This window comes from Pantherophis guttatus, chromosome 3, assembly GCF_059756535.1.
Source record: "Pantherophis guttatus breed Tessera chromosome 3, ASM5975653v1, whole genome shotgun sequence".
Classification (NCBI taxonomy): domain Eukaryota; kingdom Metazoa; phylum Chordata; class Lepidosauria; order Squamata; family Colubridae; genus Pantherophis; species Pantherophis guttatus.
Genome location: NC_142065.1, coordinates 158,696,798 through 158,711,269, shown reverse-complemented (window position 1 = coordinate 158,711,269; position 14,472 = coordinate 158,696,798). Strand labels below are relative to the sequence as shown.

Genomic DNA, 14,472 nt, shown 5'->3' with positions numbered 1-14,472 from the left:
GAAAAGGAGAGAAAAAGATTTGTCAACAAAAAAGAATTGTCTTGGTCCCTGTCCTCTTTTGAGTCAGCTCAGTGGTGCTTTTCCCATTAATCACAGCCTCCAGCAGCTTAGCTCTGAGGGAATGCAGCCTGCAGGTGTTGCCTACCTCTGCTTGAAAGGATATGTCCATGATGTCATAAAAAGATTGTGTTATATAATATAGCGATGAAGGATATAGTATATCAAACATGTCATCAGTAGTATTTTTCCTAATAAATCAGTGATATTTTAGAATTTTGAAATGTGTTCAATGATGCAAATATTAATATTGTATTACCCAAGACGGCACAAATTACTTGCCAGGGAGGAGGATGCACTGCAATTTGCTACCATCTGATGCAGAATATTTATAGTACTGAGACAAAACAGAGCAGGGTGCACCCTGTTGCTAAGGTGATAAATAGCCAGCTATCAATATGCTCTTCATAGGGCAACATAAGCAAAAGACAGGTCTCTGCCCTAAAGACCTTACAGCTTTAAAGGAACATTTAAATAAATACTTTGAGGAGCCAAAAGAAGAGAACATAGAAAAAAAACAGAATAAATTAACTAAAAAGAGACAACTGTGAAAAGTTACATTAATATATGTTTATTGGAGATTAAACCATGAACCATGTCAATCTCTCTGGTGATGCATTAAGGCAAATATGGAATATTACTATACTGACCTTTAGTTTTTAAGGGCCCGCTTTTATCTTTCACCATTTAGACCAAAATCCTTTGTATAAATAAATGCTACGGTTTCAGTAGCAAGAAATGGTACCATTATATGGGATGCATTTGTTTCTGAGGGAGAATTCTATTCATCTCAAGGTAAAATTTCCTGCATTGCTTCTTCTGAAGGAAGAAAAGCTTTTTCTTTTTCTTTTGTAGTAAAAAGATCTTTTGATCTCAGATATCATTTAGGTAATGTATGAGATCAAATAGCCTGTACCTAGTAGCACTGAAGCTATTAAAACTTCAAAAGCAACTTTGGAGGTTGAAGTAGTTTTTTTTTATTTGAACTGAAACTCAAAAGGGATCCATGAATAGTAGTACCAATGCTTGCAGAGCTCTCAGTATAAGTTCCAAAAAGACTTGTGGATAAGAGGAAGACTGTGTATAGGTTGAGACTGTATATGAGAACACACACATACAGAGAGAGAGAGAGAGAGAGAGAGAGAGAGAGAGAGAGAGGGAGGGAGGGAGGGAGGGAGGGGGAGAGGAATCTGGAACACTGCCATGAAATTTATTTATTTATTTATTTATTTATTTATTTATTTATTTATTTATTTATTTATTTTTAAATTTGTATACTGCCCTTCTTCCTCAGGACACAGGGCGGTGAACAGCCAAGTAAAAACATAAACTACAAACATTAAAATACAATTAAAAAGATATATATAAATTTGGCCCCATGATTAAAAACAATAACAAACAATTAAAAACATTTTAAAAAGTGTTAGGCCAGCCCGGCTTGCTGGAAAAAGAAGGTTTTAAGGGCACGGCGGAAGGCACCAAGGTCTTGGATTCTCCTTATCTCTGGGGGCAGCTGATTGCAGAGGGTAGGTGCCCCCACAGAGAAGGCCCTCCCCCTGGGGGTCACCAGCCTACATTGTTTGGCTGATGGCACCCCGAGGAGGCCCTCTCTGTGGGAGCGCACAGGTCGATGGGAGGCCGTCGGTAGCAGCAGGCAGTCTCGAAGATAACTAGGTCCTATGCCATGGAGCGCTTTAAAGGTGATGACCAACACCTTGAAGCGCACCCGGAAGACCACTGGGAGCCAGTGCAGCTCACACAGGAGAGGTGTTGTATGGGAGCACCATGCGGCTCCCGTGACTACCCGCGCGGCCGCATTCTGGACTAGTTGGAGCCTCCGGGTGCTCTTCAAGGGGAGCCCCACGTAGAGAGCATTGCAGTAGTCCAGGTGATAGGTGACGAGGGCATGAGTGACTGTGCACAGGGAATCCCGATCAAGAAAGGGCCGCAACTGGCGGATCAGGCGAACCTGACCAAAAGTCCCCCTGGCAACAGCCGTCAGATGTTCCTCCAAGGACAGCTGCGTATCCAGGAGGACTCCCAGATTGCGAGCCCTCTCCGAGGGGGCCAGAGACTCACCCCCAATAGTCAGTGATGGAGTCAACTGACTATATCGGAATGCCAGGAACCACAGCCACTCAGTCTTGGAAGGGTTGAGCTTGAGCCTGTGTCTCTCCATCCAGATCCGCACAGCCTCCAGGCACCGGAACATCACTTCAAGGGCATCGTTGGGGTGGCCTGAGGTGGAGATGTACAGTTGGGTGTCATCAGCGTACTGATGGTACTTCACCCCAAAGCTACGGATGATCTCGCCCAACGGCTTCACATAAATGTTAAACAGAAGGGGCGAGAGGACCGACCCCTGAGGCACATATAAGAGGCCTCAAGGTTGACCTCTGCCCCTCTGCCAACACGAACTGCGACCGGTCTGAGAGAAAGGAGGAGAACCATCGTAACCCGGTGCCCCCCATCCCCAACTCTTCCAACCGGTGCAGCATGATACCATGGTTGATGGTATCAAAAGCCGCTGAGAGGTCTAACAGGGCCAGAACAGAGGAGCAACCCCTGTCCCGAGCCTTCCAGAGATCATCTACCAACACGACCAATGCCGTTTCCGTGCTGTGCCAGGGCCTGAAACACGACTGGAACAGATCTACATAAGACATTTCCTCCAGGTACTGCGGAAACTGTCGTGCGACTACACTCTCGACAACCTTCGCCACAAAGCGAAGGTTGGAGACAGGACCATAGTTGGCTAATACTGCCGGGTCCAGGGAAGGCTTCTTGAGGAGAGGCTCAACAAAGCGTTACTAATTCCCTGGAGCCAGCCTCGTGTAACCTCCACGGATCCAGTAAACATGTGGCCGCACTAAGTCTCCCCAGAATCCTGTCCACATCATCAGGGGTCACAGAGTCAAACTCTTCCCAGATAACGTTCTCAAGACTATTCCTCGCCACCCTGCCCGAATCTACCCAGTCAGAGTCCAAATCCCCCCGGATCTGAGCCATTTTGTCATACAGATATTGTCCGAAATCCTCGGCCCTGCCTTCCAGGGGGTCCTCCCACGCTCCCGGGTGGAGCAGGGAGCAGGTCACCCTGAACAGGGCGGTCGGACAATTCTCTGATGACGCAATAAGAGCGGAAAAGTAATTAAACTTTGCCACTTTTATCACCACTAAGTAGGTCTTAATATGCGACCTTACCAGTGTTCAGTCAGATTCAGGGAGACTGGCCCTCCAACCGCTCTCTAGGCGTCTTTTCTGGCGTTTCATCTCCCTCAGCTCCTCGGTGAACCAAGGAGCCACGAGGGATCGACACTGGGTCAGAGGCCGCAAAGGCACGACTCGATCCAAGGCCCCACCAGCCGCCCGATCCCAGGCAGCCACCAGGTCCTCGGCCGAGTCGTGTGCCAGATCTTCAGGAAATGGCCCAAGCTCCATCTGGAACCTATCAGGATCCATCAGGTGCCTGGGTCGGATCCACCTAATTGGCTCCGCCTCCCTGCGGCGGGGTGTAGCGGTTTGAAGGTCCAGACGAAGGAGTGAGTAATCTGACCATGACAAGGGTTTCATGTCATTCAGTATTTGAAACATAGTCCAGAATTACCGGTATGTGTTACCCAGTAGACAACTACCAGATGGCTTTGTGGAGCTCACAAATCTGAACTAACAGGAAATAGATACAACTCTTTAACTGTTGCTTCTAGCAATCCGCGTTTAAAACATCGCCTGTGATTCAAGAGGTAGTACAAAATATTAATTCTCATAAATAAGCTAATCCTCCATGATCCTGCAAAGTTCCTTTTTAAACCACTCAAACTGGTTTCCTTTATTCCCCCCCATCCCCCACCAACAGCTGGTAGTGAATCCATAGTTCAACTATACTGTGAAAAGTATGTATTTGTCTTGATTCAGAATTTCTCACTATCCAGTGGGACTGATTTGTGGGGGACTTCATTTTTCATATCTTCCCCAAGTGAAAATTGCCCGTTTATTTTTACCTTTTTAAAAAAACTAGTTACCAATCTATAAGAGCTCCTATTAGGAGAGGAAGTGTCAAACTTTTTGAAAATCCATCTCTATAATATACTTTGGATCACTATATACTTGATGACAAATGTATGTATACTTGTTGATAAATTGAAATGGATATATATCTATATACAGTATGTCTATATCTGCCTGTCTGTCTGTCTACTATCTATCTATCTATCTATCTATCTATCTATCTATCTATCTATCTATCTATCTATCTATCATGCATATTCATTATAAACCCCAAAACTTGACATGATGTAAATAGTCTTGATTTTCACAAAATAGAACATGAAGTTAGGTCATGAGAATTAGGAAACAATAATTCTAGAACCATGAAGTTAAACCAATCAGCCAATGTATTGAAAACTGCATAAAGAGAAAGATTTAGAAGAAAAATATGTTTTAAAGTCATATTGGAAATAAGGAAACAACATGTAAACATGCTTTGTGTGGCCTCATGCAATATGTCCGAACAAATATCCACAGAACTGATGTCATCAGTGAAGTGAAGAACAATCTGTTAGACTTACTTCAGCAGAGACTGCGAACAGCAAGGAAAATATGCTACGCAACAAAACTACTGAAACTTTGTGTATACAAACTGAAAATTCAACATTATAGCAATATCTATATTGCACATGCATAGGGCACATTGTTCCAAATGGAAGCACAAGAGAAGATACAGGGATTATTTTTTATCTCATTTAGTTTTACCTTGCCTGTAGCAAAAAAAAAAAAAAAAGAAAGAAAAAGAAAGAAGTGTTATCTACCAAGAAAGTAGATGATTTTTATGTCCCACATGTTTTTCCCTGTTTCTGAAATTGAAATTTACGGACATATTCCTAGTGCCAGCTATTAGCAGCATGGATAGAATCTGTTGTGGGCTCCGTTGGCTAATATATTCTCATAATCTCTGTGAATGAAGATTTTTCTTTTTAATGAGCAAGCCAGTCACAGAATATTAGAATACCTGAAACATAAAATGAAACATTTAGAAAGAGTATTTTATTCTGATCTTGGAATCCTCAAAATTCCTGTCCAGTGCATCTAATTTACTCTGGAATATAGAAATTCATAAGTGAGGCTTTCTTCTGAAAAAAAATTGACCAAATGTAAAATATACAATAATTCTAAATATTGTTATCCTGATAGACTTCTCAAAATATGCCTAATAGAACAAATAAGCATGGCCCAGCCCAACTCCTGGGTCAACCAACTTCCCAAAGTTATTTCGCAGTGTGGGTTTTCTATGCAGCATTTAACTCTCAGTGGCCTCCCAGGCAAGGGAAATTTTTAAACAGAGAGTCCTAGATATTAGTGTTCAACCCAACATGGAATTATTGGCTAAAAATAGAACCCTAGGTTAGTTGGCTAAGAATAAAGCGGTTTTTCAAAATGAAAATGCCTGTCGTTGAGTCGGACACAAATTTTAAGAAGGGCCTATCCTAGAGCAAGATTTGAATTGTTGGACTGTGGTTAAATATGATCACTTCTACCGCTTGCCATATAACAAGAGAACCCCCATAAGCAAACCCCAGCCATTGAAAATATTTCTCATATTTTGTTCAAATGTCAATTATATGCCCCCATTAGTCTTAAATACTTATCATCCCTATTGGAAAGAACAGCCAGGGACTGGGTATCCAATCTACAGATTGTCATATTTAGTCCTGGGCTCAAATGTCCATACTGTATATAAAAGTGATAAGTTGATAACTAAGGCAGTGGTTGTCATAATCCTGTACATTGCATTACAGTACCCTGAAAGGGAGATTTATTTATCTGATTATGACACTTTATATTAACACATATGTATTTTACAACTGTTTCCACTACCTTACTCCAGAAATAGACTTTATGCTGTATTTTATTGTTATTTTATTTTATTGATTAGGTCACAAGACTAATCAGTAAATTATGACTACTTCTAAACATTGTTTAAATGAATGTCATGTCTGCATGTATAATGTTTTTATATATATTTTAAATTAGGGTGGTAGCGCAGCATGGTTGTGAGATGCAGACCATATAGCCCTATAAGTCCTTCTCAGTCCCGTCCCTGATGTCCTTTAATCATTGTACAATGGCTGCAGTAGAAAGACCACATGAGAATTAATGCTGTTTTTCGGAATCATTACCTCCTAATGAGATTGCTGCTTGCAAGCCCATGAACTTTACACAGAACGCTGCCTTTTAGAGCTGCTGTAGTAAGCCAGTTTTACTCAGCCTTACTCACAAATCCAGTCCGGCTTGGACAAAATCTACAATTCACTTCTTCTTTTTTTTTCAGTGAAAAGATGTAGGGGGCTTCTTTCACAGATTCAGGAATTGTAAAGTTTAGTTGAAATTTTAGAACTAATCATAGAAAGATAGATTCATCTAAAATATATTGCAAGGTTTATAATCATTAAGCAACAGTGAAAGAAGCGCCTTACCATAATGGAGAAGTGGGGTCAGTTTTCTCATCTCCCTCTCTCTCCCTCTCTCTCTCCTTCCCTCCCTCCCTCCCTCCCTCCCTCCCTCCCTCCCTACTGCCCTGTTACCTCAAAAAAATCTAGTGAAAGAAGTTGTCTTTTGATTCCTTTACATTACTTAAAAGCTTAAAATGTTTATGCCATTTCAAAGGCACAGAAGAGTACTGCAGCCATTCTAAGATTTTAAAGAGTCCTTGTACTCTTTAAATAGCTTCTGCAGTGGTTGAACTGTTGGAGGACAAATCATTTTTTAAATTTATTAAATTCTACACTGCCTATCACACCTAAGTGACTGTTGGTGGTTTACAGCAACAAAATTAAACAATAAAAACAATGAATAAAAACACAGATTAAAACTGAGTGAAGAACAGACTTAAAACTTGCAAGGTAAAAGTGCAATTCAGAGTTAAAAATTCAAAAGACTAAAAAACGGACAAGGCAGAAAGAGTACCCTCAAGCCACCAGCCATCCCCAAGGTTACATCATACTCTTAGATCCCCATGCTATTTGACAGAGCCAAGAGTCTTTACACGCTTCTGGAAAACCAGAAGATGGAGGCTCACCTCACCTCTGGGAATAAGATGTTCCAAAGAGTGGAGGAAATACCGTGTTTCCCCGAAAATAAGACCCTGTCTTATATTTTTTTGAACCCTTAAATAAGTGCTTGGCCTTATTGCCATGCACTCAAAAGCCCGATTGGGCTTATTATCAGGGGATGTGTTATTTTGGGGGAAACAGGGTAACAAAGAATGAAATTCAGTCAGATGCACCTTCAAATCTTATATGATATGAACAAATCCAATCAGTTTTCCTTATAACCATAGTATACATGCTAACATATTCCTGAGGCTGGTAGCCTGCTACCTAAACATTGAAACTCAGGTCTGGTAAGAGTGACTTTAAAGTATAGTAGATTGTTTCTTCTCTGGTTGGTGGATACTTATAAAGATAAATGGCAATTAGTTTGTGAATAAAATCTGATTACCTCTGGCTTCTCACTAGAATGTCTAAATCAAATGAGGTATGAGGATGCCATGACAGTGTCCTTATAGAAAGGACAGAATATGGAGCACCAGACCCACACCTCTATTGCTTTTGGTGGCAGGTACTAATGAAGCCATAACCAGTGATTTATAAAATCATATTTTTACAAAAAAAAGAGGTGGACTTACCAAAGGCCTGCATTAATGTTTTCCCTCTGCAATATAGGAGATAAAATAGATGAAGATTTCATATCTAGAATTCTACTGCCAGGTGGAAAGGAGAAATAGAATCAGTGGCTCATATTCTGCTAAACTGCCCCTTCAAAGTACAAGTCAGACACTGAAGGATAATCCACTTATTAAAGGGTTTAAGGGCAGTCCATATAATTTTAACTTCACCTTTTGCTGAAGTTAAATAGATAATCATAAATTCAATTAAATTGACATCTCAAACACCATGGTCATAATAAAACAGATTCTACTTGGAGCAAAGATTCTATTAAGAATGACATAATATTTAGATTTTTAGGACAAAAGCCAGCATTTTGAATTGAACATGGAAATCTATTGGTGACTGGAGAATTTATATTATATTGAAGTCATTCCTATTAACATCTAAGGACCTGGCCACTTCAGTTTAAATCGTTTGTAGTTTCTCTTGTCATCTACAAAGGGAGTGCTATATAGAGCATGTACAGTAATTGAAATGTGTGCCAAAGAGGGTGTGAACAAATTTCATCAGGGCTTTAAAATTAGGCAGGGCCTAATTGGCACACCAGGCATGCTATTTCAGCAGGAGCCATGAATCCAGGAGGATGCCCAAGTTTCAGGCCTCCTCTTGAAGACAGTGTAACTCCTTCTAGAACATTCAATGATGTTTTTGAACTCCAGTAACTCCATCTTTCTGGGATTCATCATTCACTTGTTTTGTCCCACATCCAAACTCACCACCTCCAGATCCTAGATCAGAATTTCCATAGTATATCCATTATGGTATTGGGTATAATTGAGTATTGATCAGCATATTAATGCTATCCTTACAGCACAACAAAACAATAGATAATGTCTCTCCCATTGATTTCATGTAGATAGCAGTAGGGAAAGACAGAAGTTCCCTGAAGTTGAATTGCAGCATGAATTTGAAAGCTTGGAAGACAAAACCTCTGGTTCTGGTGACTGATCAGATTGGATCCTGGAGTAGGGAAAGAATTAAGCCCTGAGATATCCATATTGGAGAGATCATGGGCTTGATACTCATCCCCATTACTATCAACTGAATCTATTTGCTGTGGTAGGAGCATGTCCATTATGCTTGGTATCCCTACCTCCCAAAATCCATATATTGTAGTCAATGGTATTGAACACTGTCAGGGTAATGATGATTTAATGATGATTCAGCAGACCTGCTTGCGCTGCGAGATGCCCCCCTCTCGCGGCAATGGCCTTCCATGTTATCAAAGGCCTACCTTAAGGACGGGTTTTGGAGCCCTGAGAGGTGGCATGTTTCAAAGCGGGGATTAAGGGGTTTTTTAATTAGGGTTTTTAATAATTTTTTAAGGGGAACCGGGAGGACGACCAAAGGGGATGGGGGGGTAATCCACCAAGGTCAGAGCCGAGCCCGGCACGGGGTAATGGTTTGGAGGACACTGGACGAGGGAATGGGGAGGGGGCGGAGGGCTATCCCAATGAGGGAAATACCATCAGCACGGTGGTTGGGAGGGGCAGATATGGCGGGAGCAGGGGGCCACATCATGTGTTGGGGACGCGCACTTGCTGTTTGAGAGCAATTGCGCGCCCCGGCCCCCAAAGCTCCCCTCGGATACTAGGTGGCTTAGATACTCAGGACCTGGGCCTGCGGCTGATGCTGTGCAACGCTAGGTCTGTGGTAAATAAGGCCCCCCCTCATTCACGATCTTATCCAGGAGGGGGGAGCGGACCTGGCTGGTATTACGGAGACCTGGTTGGGACCGGAGGGAGGAGTCCCTCTGGTCGAGATGTGCCCACCAGGTTTCAGAGCATTCCATCAGCCGAGAGCCCAGGGGAGGGGCGGGGGGGGTGGCGGTTATTATTAAAGAAGGTCTTGGTCCGAGGGAGACCACTGTGCCTCAGACTGCCGGATGTGAGTCCCTCTTCGTGAGATGGGGTCATGGGGTTCAGATGGGCTTGCTGCTTGCGTACCTGGCTCCCTGCCGCGTGGCAGCAGCCCTGCCTGAGCTACTCGACGTGATAGCCACGGTGGCAGTTGATACACCCAGGCTTATGGTCATGGGTGATTTCAACTTGCCATCCGTTGGTGAAACGTCTGGGATGGCTCGGGAGTTCATGGCTTCCATGACGGCCATGGACCTGACCCAGTTAGTTCATAGCCCCACTCACAGGGGGGGACACACTCTAGACTTGATTTTTGTCTCTGGCCAGTGGTTGAGTGATCTTGTTATAGGGGATATAGACATGGAACCCTTGTCATGGTCAGATCACTCACTCCTTCGTCTGGACCTTTGTACCGCTACACCCCGCCGCAGGGAGGCGGACCCAATTAGATGGGTCCGCCCCAGGCGCCTGATGGATCCTGATAGGTTCCAGATGGAGCTTGGGCCAATTACTGATGATCTGGCACACGACTCGGCCAAGGACCTGGTAGCTGCCTGGGATCGGGCGGCTGGTGGGGCCTTGGATCGAGTCGTGCCTTTGCGGCCTCTGACCCGCTGTCGATCCCTCGCGGCTCCTTGGTTCACCGAGGAGCTGAGGGAGATGAAACGCCGGAAAAGACGCCTAGAGAGCGGTTGGAGGGCCAGTCGCGCTGAATCTGATCGAACACTGGTAAGGTCGCATATTAAGACCTACCTAGTGGCGATAAACACGGCAAAGTTTAATTACTTTTCCGCCTCTATTGCATCATCAGGGAATCGTCCGGCAGCCCTGTTCAGGGTAACCCGCTCCCTGCTCCATCTGGGAGCGCGGGAGGATCCCTTGGAAGGCAGGGCGGAGGATTTCGGACAATACCTATATGACAAAATCGCTCAGATCTGGGGGGACTTGGACTCTGACTGGGTAGATCAGGGCACGGTGACGAGGAATAGTCTTGAGAATGTTATCTGGGAGGACTTTGATGCTGTGACTCCCGATGATGTGGACAGGATTTTGGGGAGACTTAGTGCGGCCACATGTTTACTGGACCCGTGTCCCTCCTGGTTGGTACTGGCCTCCCGGGAGGTTACACGAGGCTGGCTCCAGGGTGTTATCAACGCTTCATTGAGTGAGGGTCACTTCCCCGCGGCCTTGAAAGAGGCGGTGGTGAGGCCTCTCCTCAAGAAGCCGTCCCTGGATCCGGCAATATTGGCTAACTATCGTCCTGTCTCCAATCTTCGCTTTCTGGCGAGGGTTGTTGAGAGTGTGGTCGCGCGACAGTTTCCGCAATTCCTGGAGGAAACATCCTATCTGGATCCGTTCCAGTCTGGTTTCAGGCCTGGGCACAGCACGGAAACGGCATTGGTCGCGTTGGTTGATGATCTCTGGAGGGCTTGGGACAGGGGTTGCTCCTCTGTTCTGGTCCTGTTAGACCTCTCAGCGGCTTTTGATACCATCGACCATGGTATCATGCTGCACTGGTTGGAAGAGTTGGGGATGGGGGGCACCGTGTTACGGTGGTTCTCCTCCTTTCTCTCCGACCGGTCGCAGTTCGTGTTGGCAGGGGGGCAGAGGTCGACCTCGAGGCCTCTTATATGTGGAGTGCCTCAGGGGTCGGTCCTCTCGCCCCTCCTGTTCAACATTTATGTGAAGCCGCTGGGCGAGATCATCCGTGGCTTTGGGGTGAGATACCATCAGTACGCTGATGATACTCAGCTGTACATCTCCACCCCAGGCCACCCCAATGATGCCCTTGAAGTGATGTCCCAGTGCCTGGAGGCTGTACGGATCTGGATGGGGAGGAACAGGCTCAAGCTCAACCCTTCCAAGACTGAGTGGCTGTGGTTCCCGGCATCCCGATATAGTCAGTTGACTCCATCACTGACTATTGGGGGCGAGTCTTTGGCCCCCACAGAGAGGGCTCGCAATCTGGGAGTCCTCCTGGATACGCAGCTGTCCTTGGAGGAACATCTGACGGCTGTAACCAGGGGGACCTTTTATCAGGTTCGCCTGATCCGCCAGTTGCGGCCCTTTCTTGATCGGGATTCCCTGTGCACAGTCACTCATGCCCTCGTGACCTCTCGCCTTGATTACTGTAACGCTCTCTACATGGGGCTCCCCTTGAAGAGCACCCGGAGGCTCCAACTGGTCCAGAACGCAGCAGCGCGGGTAGTGATGGGAGCAGCATGGCGCTCCCATGTAACACCGCTCCTGCGCGAGCTGCACTGGCTCCCAGTGGTCTTCCGGGTGCGCTTCAAGGTGTTGGTTATCACCTTTAAAGCACTCCATGGCATAGGGCCTAGCTATCTCAAAGACCTCCTGCTGCCACCGACGACCTCCCATCGACCCGTGCGCTCCCACAGAGAGGGCCTCCTCGGGGTGCCATCAGCCAAGCAATGCAGGCTGGTGATCCCCAGGGGGAGGGCCTTCTCTGTGGGGGCTCCCACCCTCTGGAATCAGCTGCCCCCAGAGAGAAGGAGAATCCAAGACCTCCGTGCCGTCCGCCGTGCCCTTAAAACCTTCCTTTTCCAACAAGCCGGGCTGGCCTAATTCTTTTTAAGTGTTTTTAATTGTTTTGTTTCTTGTTTTAATTAATGGGGCCAAATTTATATATATATATTTAACTGTATTTTAATATTTGTATTTGATGTTTTTATTTGGCTGTTCACCGCCCTGAGTCCTCAGGGAGAAGGGCGGTATACAAATTCAAAAATAAATAAATAAATAAATAAATAAATAAATAAAGCTGACCAGCCCCTTTAAGACTGAGGATGAGTCAGCAGGGTTATTGCCACTTTAAGAAGCTGCCTATATAAGGGAGGCCATGAGAGGGCACTCTCTCTCCTCATGTATCACTCTCCTAGTTGTGTTCTATCATTGTAGTTCTCCATAAAGTTGAAGAATGATTGCTTGTCTGGTATGTGCTTATCACTTGTATATAGACACCTGTATATAAGCCACTGTTTGAAAGACAAAATCTCTGTGTACTGTATTTTGCTCCTGGGTTGTCTCAAACTAGCAGTCACACTGTGCACACTCTGATAAAAGCTGCTGAGATGTTCGTTAGTTTCAGCAGGAATTCACTCCCGCTTTCTAGCTCCTGATGCAATTCATGTACCAGACCCATGTAGAGGTCTGAATCCATGCTGAAAAGGATTCCTATAGTATCATCCTCTGAAGCTGATTTCTCATCACCTTCTCCAAAATCTCCCCCAGAAAGGAAAGGTTGGGCATTAGTCAAAGGTTGTCAAAATAGAGCTTCTTCAGAAGACAATGCATTACCAGCTCTTTCAGGATTGATGGGACTGCATTTTATCTGAAAGAAGCATTCATAACCTCTTGACTCCAGCTATTCATAGTCCTCCTAGTCACCAAAAGTATCTAGGAAAAGCATAGATCTCAACATCGGGTCGCACAGCTCACACTATAAAGAACCTTTTCTACTAATTGCACAAGCTGTCTATTGGAAAATATTGTGCCACTTTCCTTCTTAATTGATCGCTGTAGCTTTTGCACCATGTAACTTTCATTCACCTTCATTACTTCATTTGATTAACATGTTCCTTGTTATTTGTTACCAACAAATCTGTCAACTAAAATCCATCTGCCCCCTATTTCAGCAAGACAATAAATATGTAGAGAGCAAACTTTTGTGCATAGATCACAATTTATCTTAGGAGCTGGTTATACTAAAGACATTGTTCCTAGTACATCACGTACCCTTTTCTTGGAGCAGATAGGGAGTTTATAGTGTTATGTTGATCCCTATATTCAAATTCCCATCCCTTGAACAATATCTGTAATTTTGCTCACTTGCAGATATTAAGACAGCTAAATAAATGGTTAATGGTTCTATTTCTTGGGTTAAAAAAAACACATCACATTTCTTGAACAGGTTTGAAAGTAACTATGAGTGGAAAGGCAAATTCTCTTTTGTTTGCCTGCAAGGTTGCCTCTTAAAATGCAACTATAGTAGCAAGTATACTGCTACAAAGAGGAAGTACAATTATTATGGTTCATCACATAGTCAGCCAAATGTTTAGACTTGATTTGGCACTTTATCCACCTGTCAAGTCCTTCCTAAGGATCTGAATGTTTGATGGTGTTAAAGGTATCGTCGCTGTTCCATGTAGACTCCAGTCCACTATTCCAGCTATGTTTGTAGTAATTAGATTTGCCCAGATATTAATTGTTTGATATTTCCTCTGCTAAGTTTGGACTGAAGGTGATTACTGAAAAACATGCTATGGTGTATTTTCTTTATATTTGCAGCTTCAGACCAGTTTGACTGAACCAATGACGTTACCTAAGTCAATCTCACTTCCTCGTAGTGCATACTGGCATCACATCACTCGGCAGAACAGCGTGGGAGAAATATATAGTTTACAAGGTAAGATGCTTGAACAGTGAAAAGGTATGTCCATTAGGTCACTTCATAAATTGTTTTTCTTACCATTTAAATTACTAAGGCGGATGGATGGATGGATGGATGGATGGATGGATGGATGGATGGATGGATGGATGGACTGACCTACGTATTGAGTCTTGGCAACTAATGTGGAAGGGTTATATGGAATTTACCAGAAGAAGTATTTGCTGGTAGAGAAGATTTAATTTTGTTTACACTGACATATTCTCCAAAGAACTTGGGTCATTTGCCACCATTGATAAATAGATAATAACTCAAAGCACTTTCTCAAGTATAGAGAAGAAAGGGTAAAAGTGTTTTGTATACTCATACATAATATAATCTTATGGTTTAAAAAAAACAACAACCCTGAAAACTGCACTTT

At 44.0% G+C, this 14,472-nt stretch overlaps 1 protein-coding gene across 1 annotated transcript in view; it reads left to right on the top strand.

Moving 5' to 3' along the window:
- Window positions 1-14,472, top strand: part of DOK6 (docking protein 6) — a 207,363-nt gene that overhangs the window by 157,673 nt on the left and 35,218 nt on the right. The window contains exon 7 of the mRNA XM_034429378.2: window positions 13,952-14,069. Coding sequence (XP_034285269.1) covers window positions 13,952-14,069 — 118 coding nt within the window. The remainder of the gene's footprint in view (window positions 1-13,951; window positions 14,070-14,472) is intronic.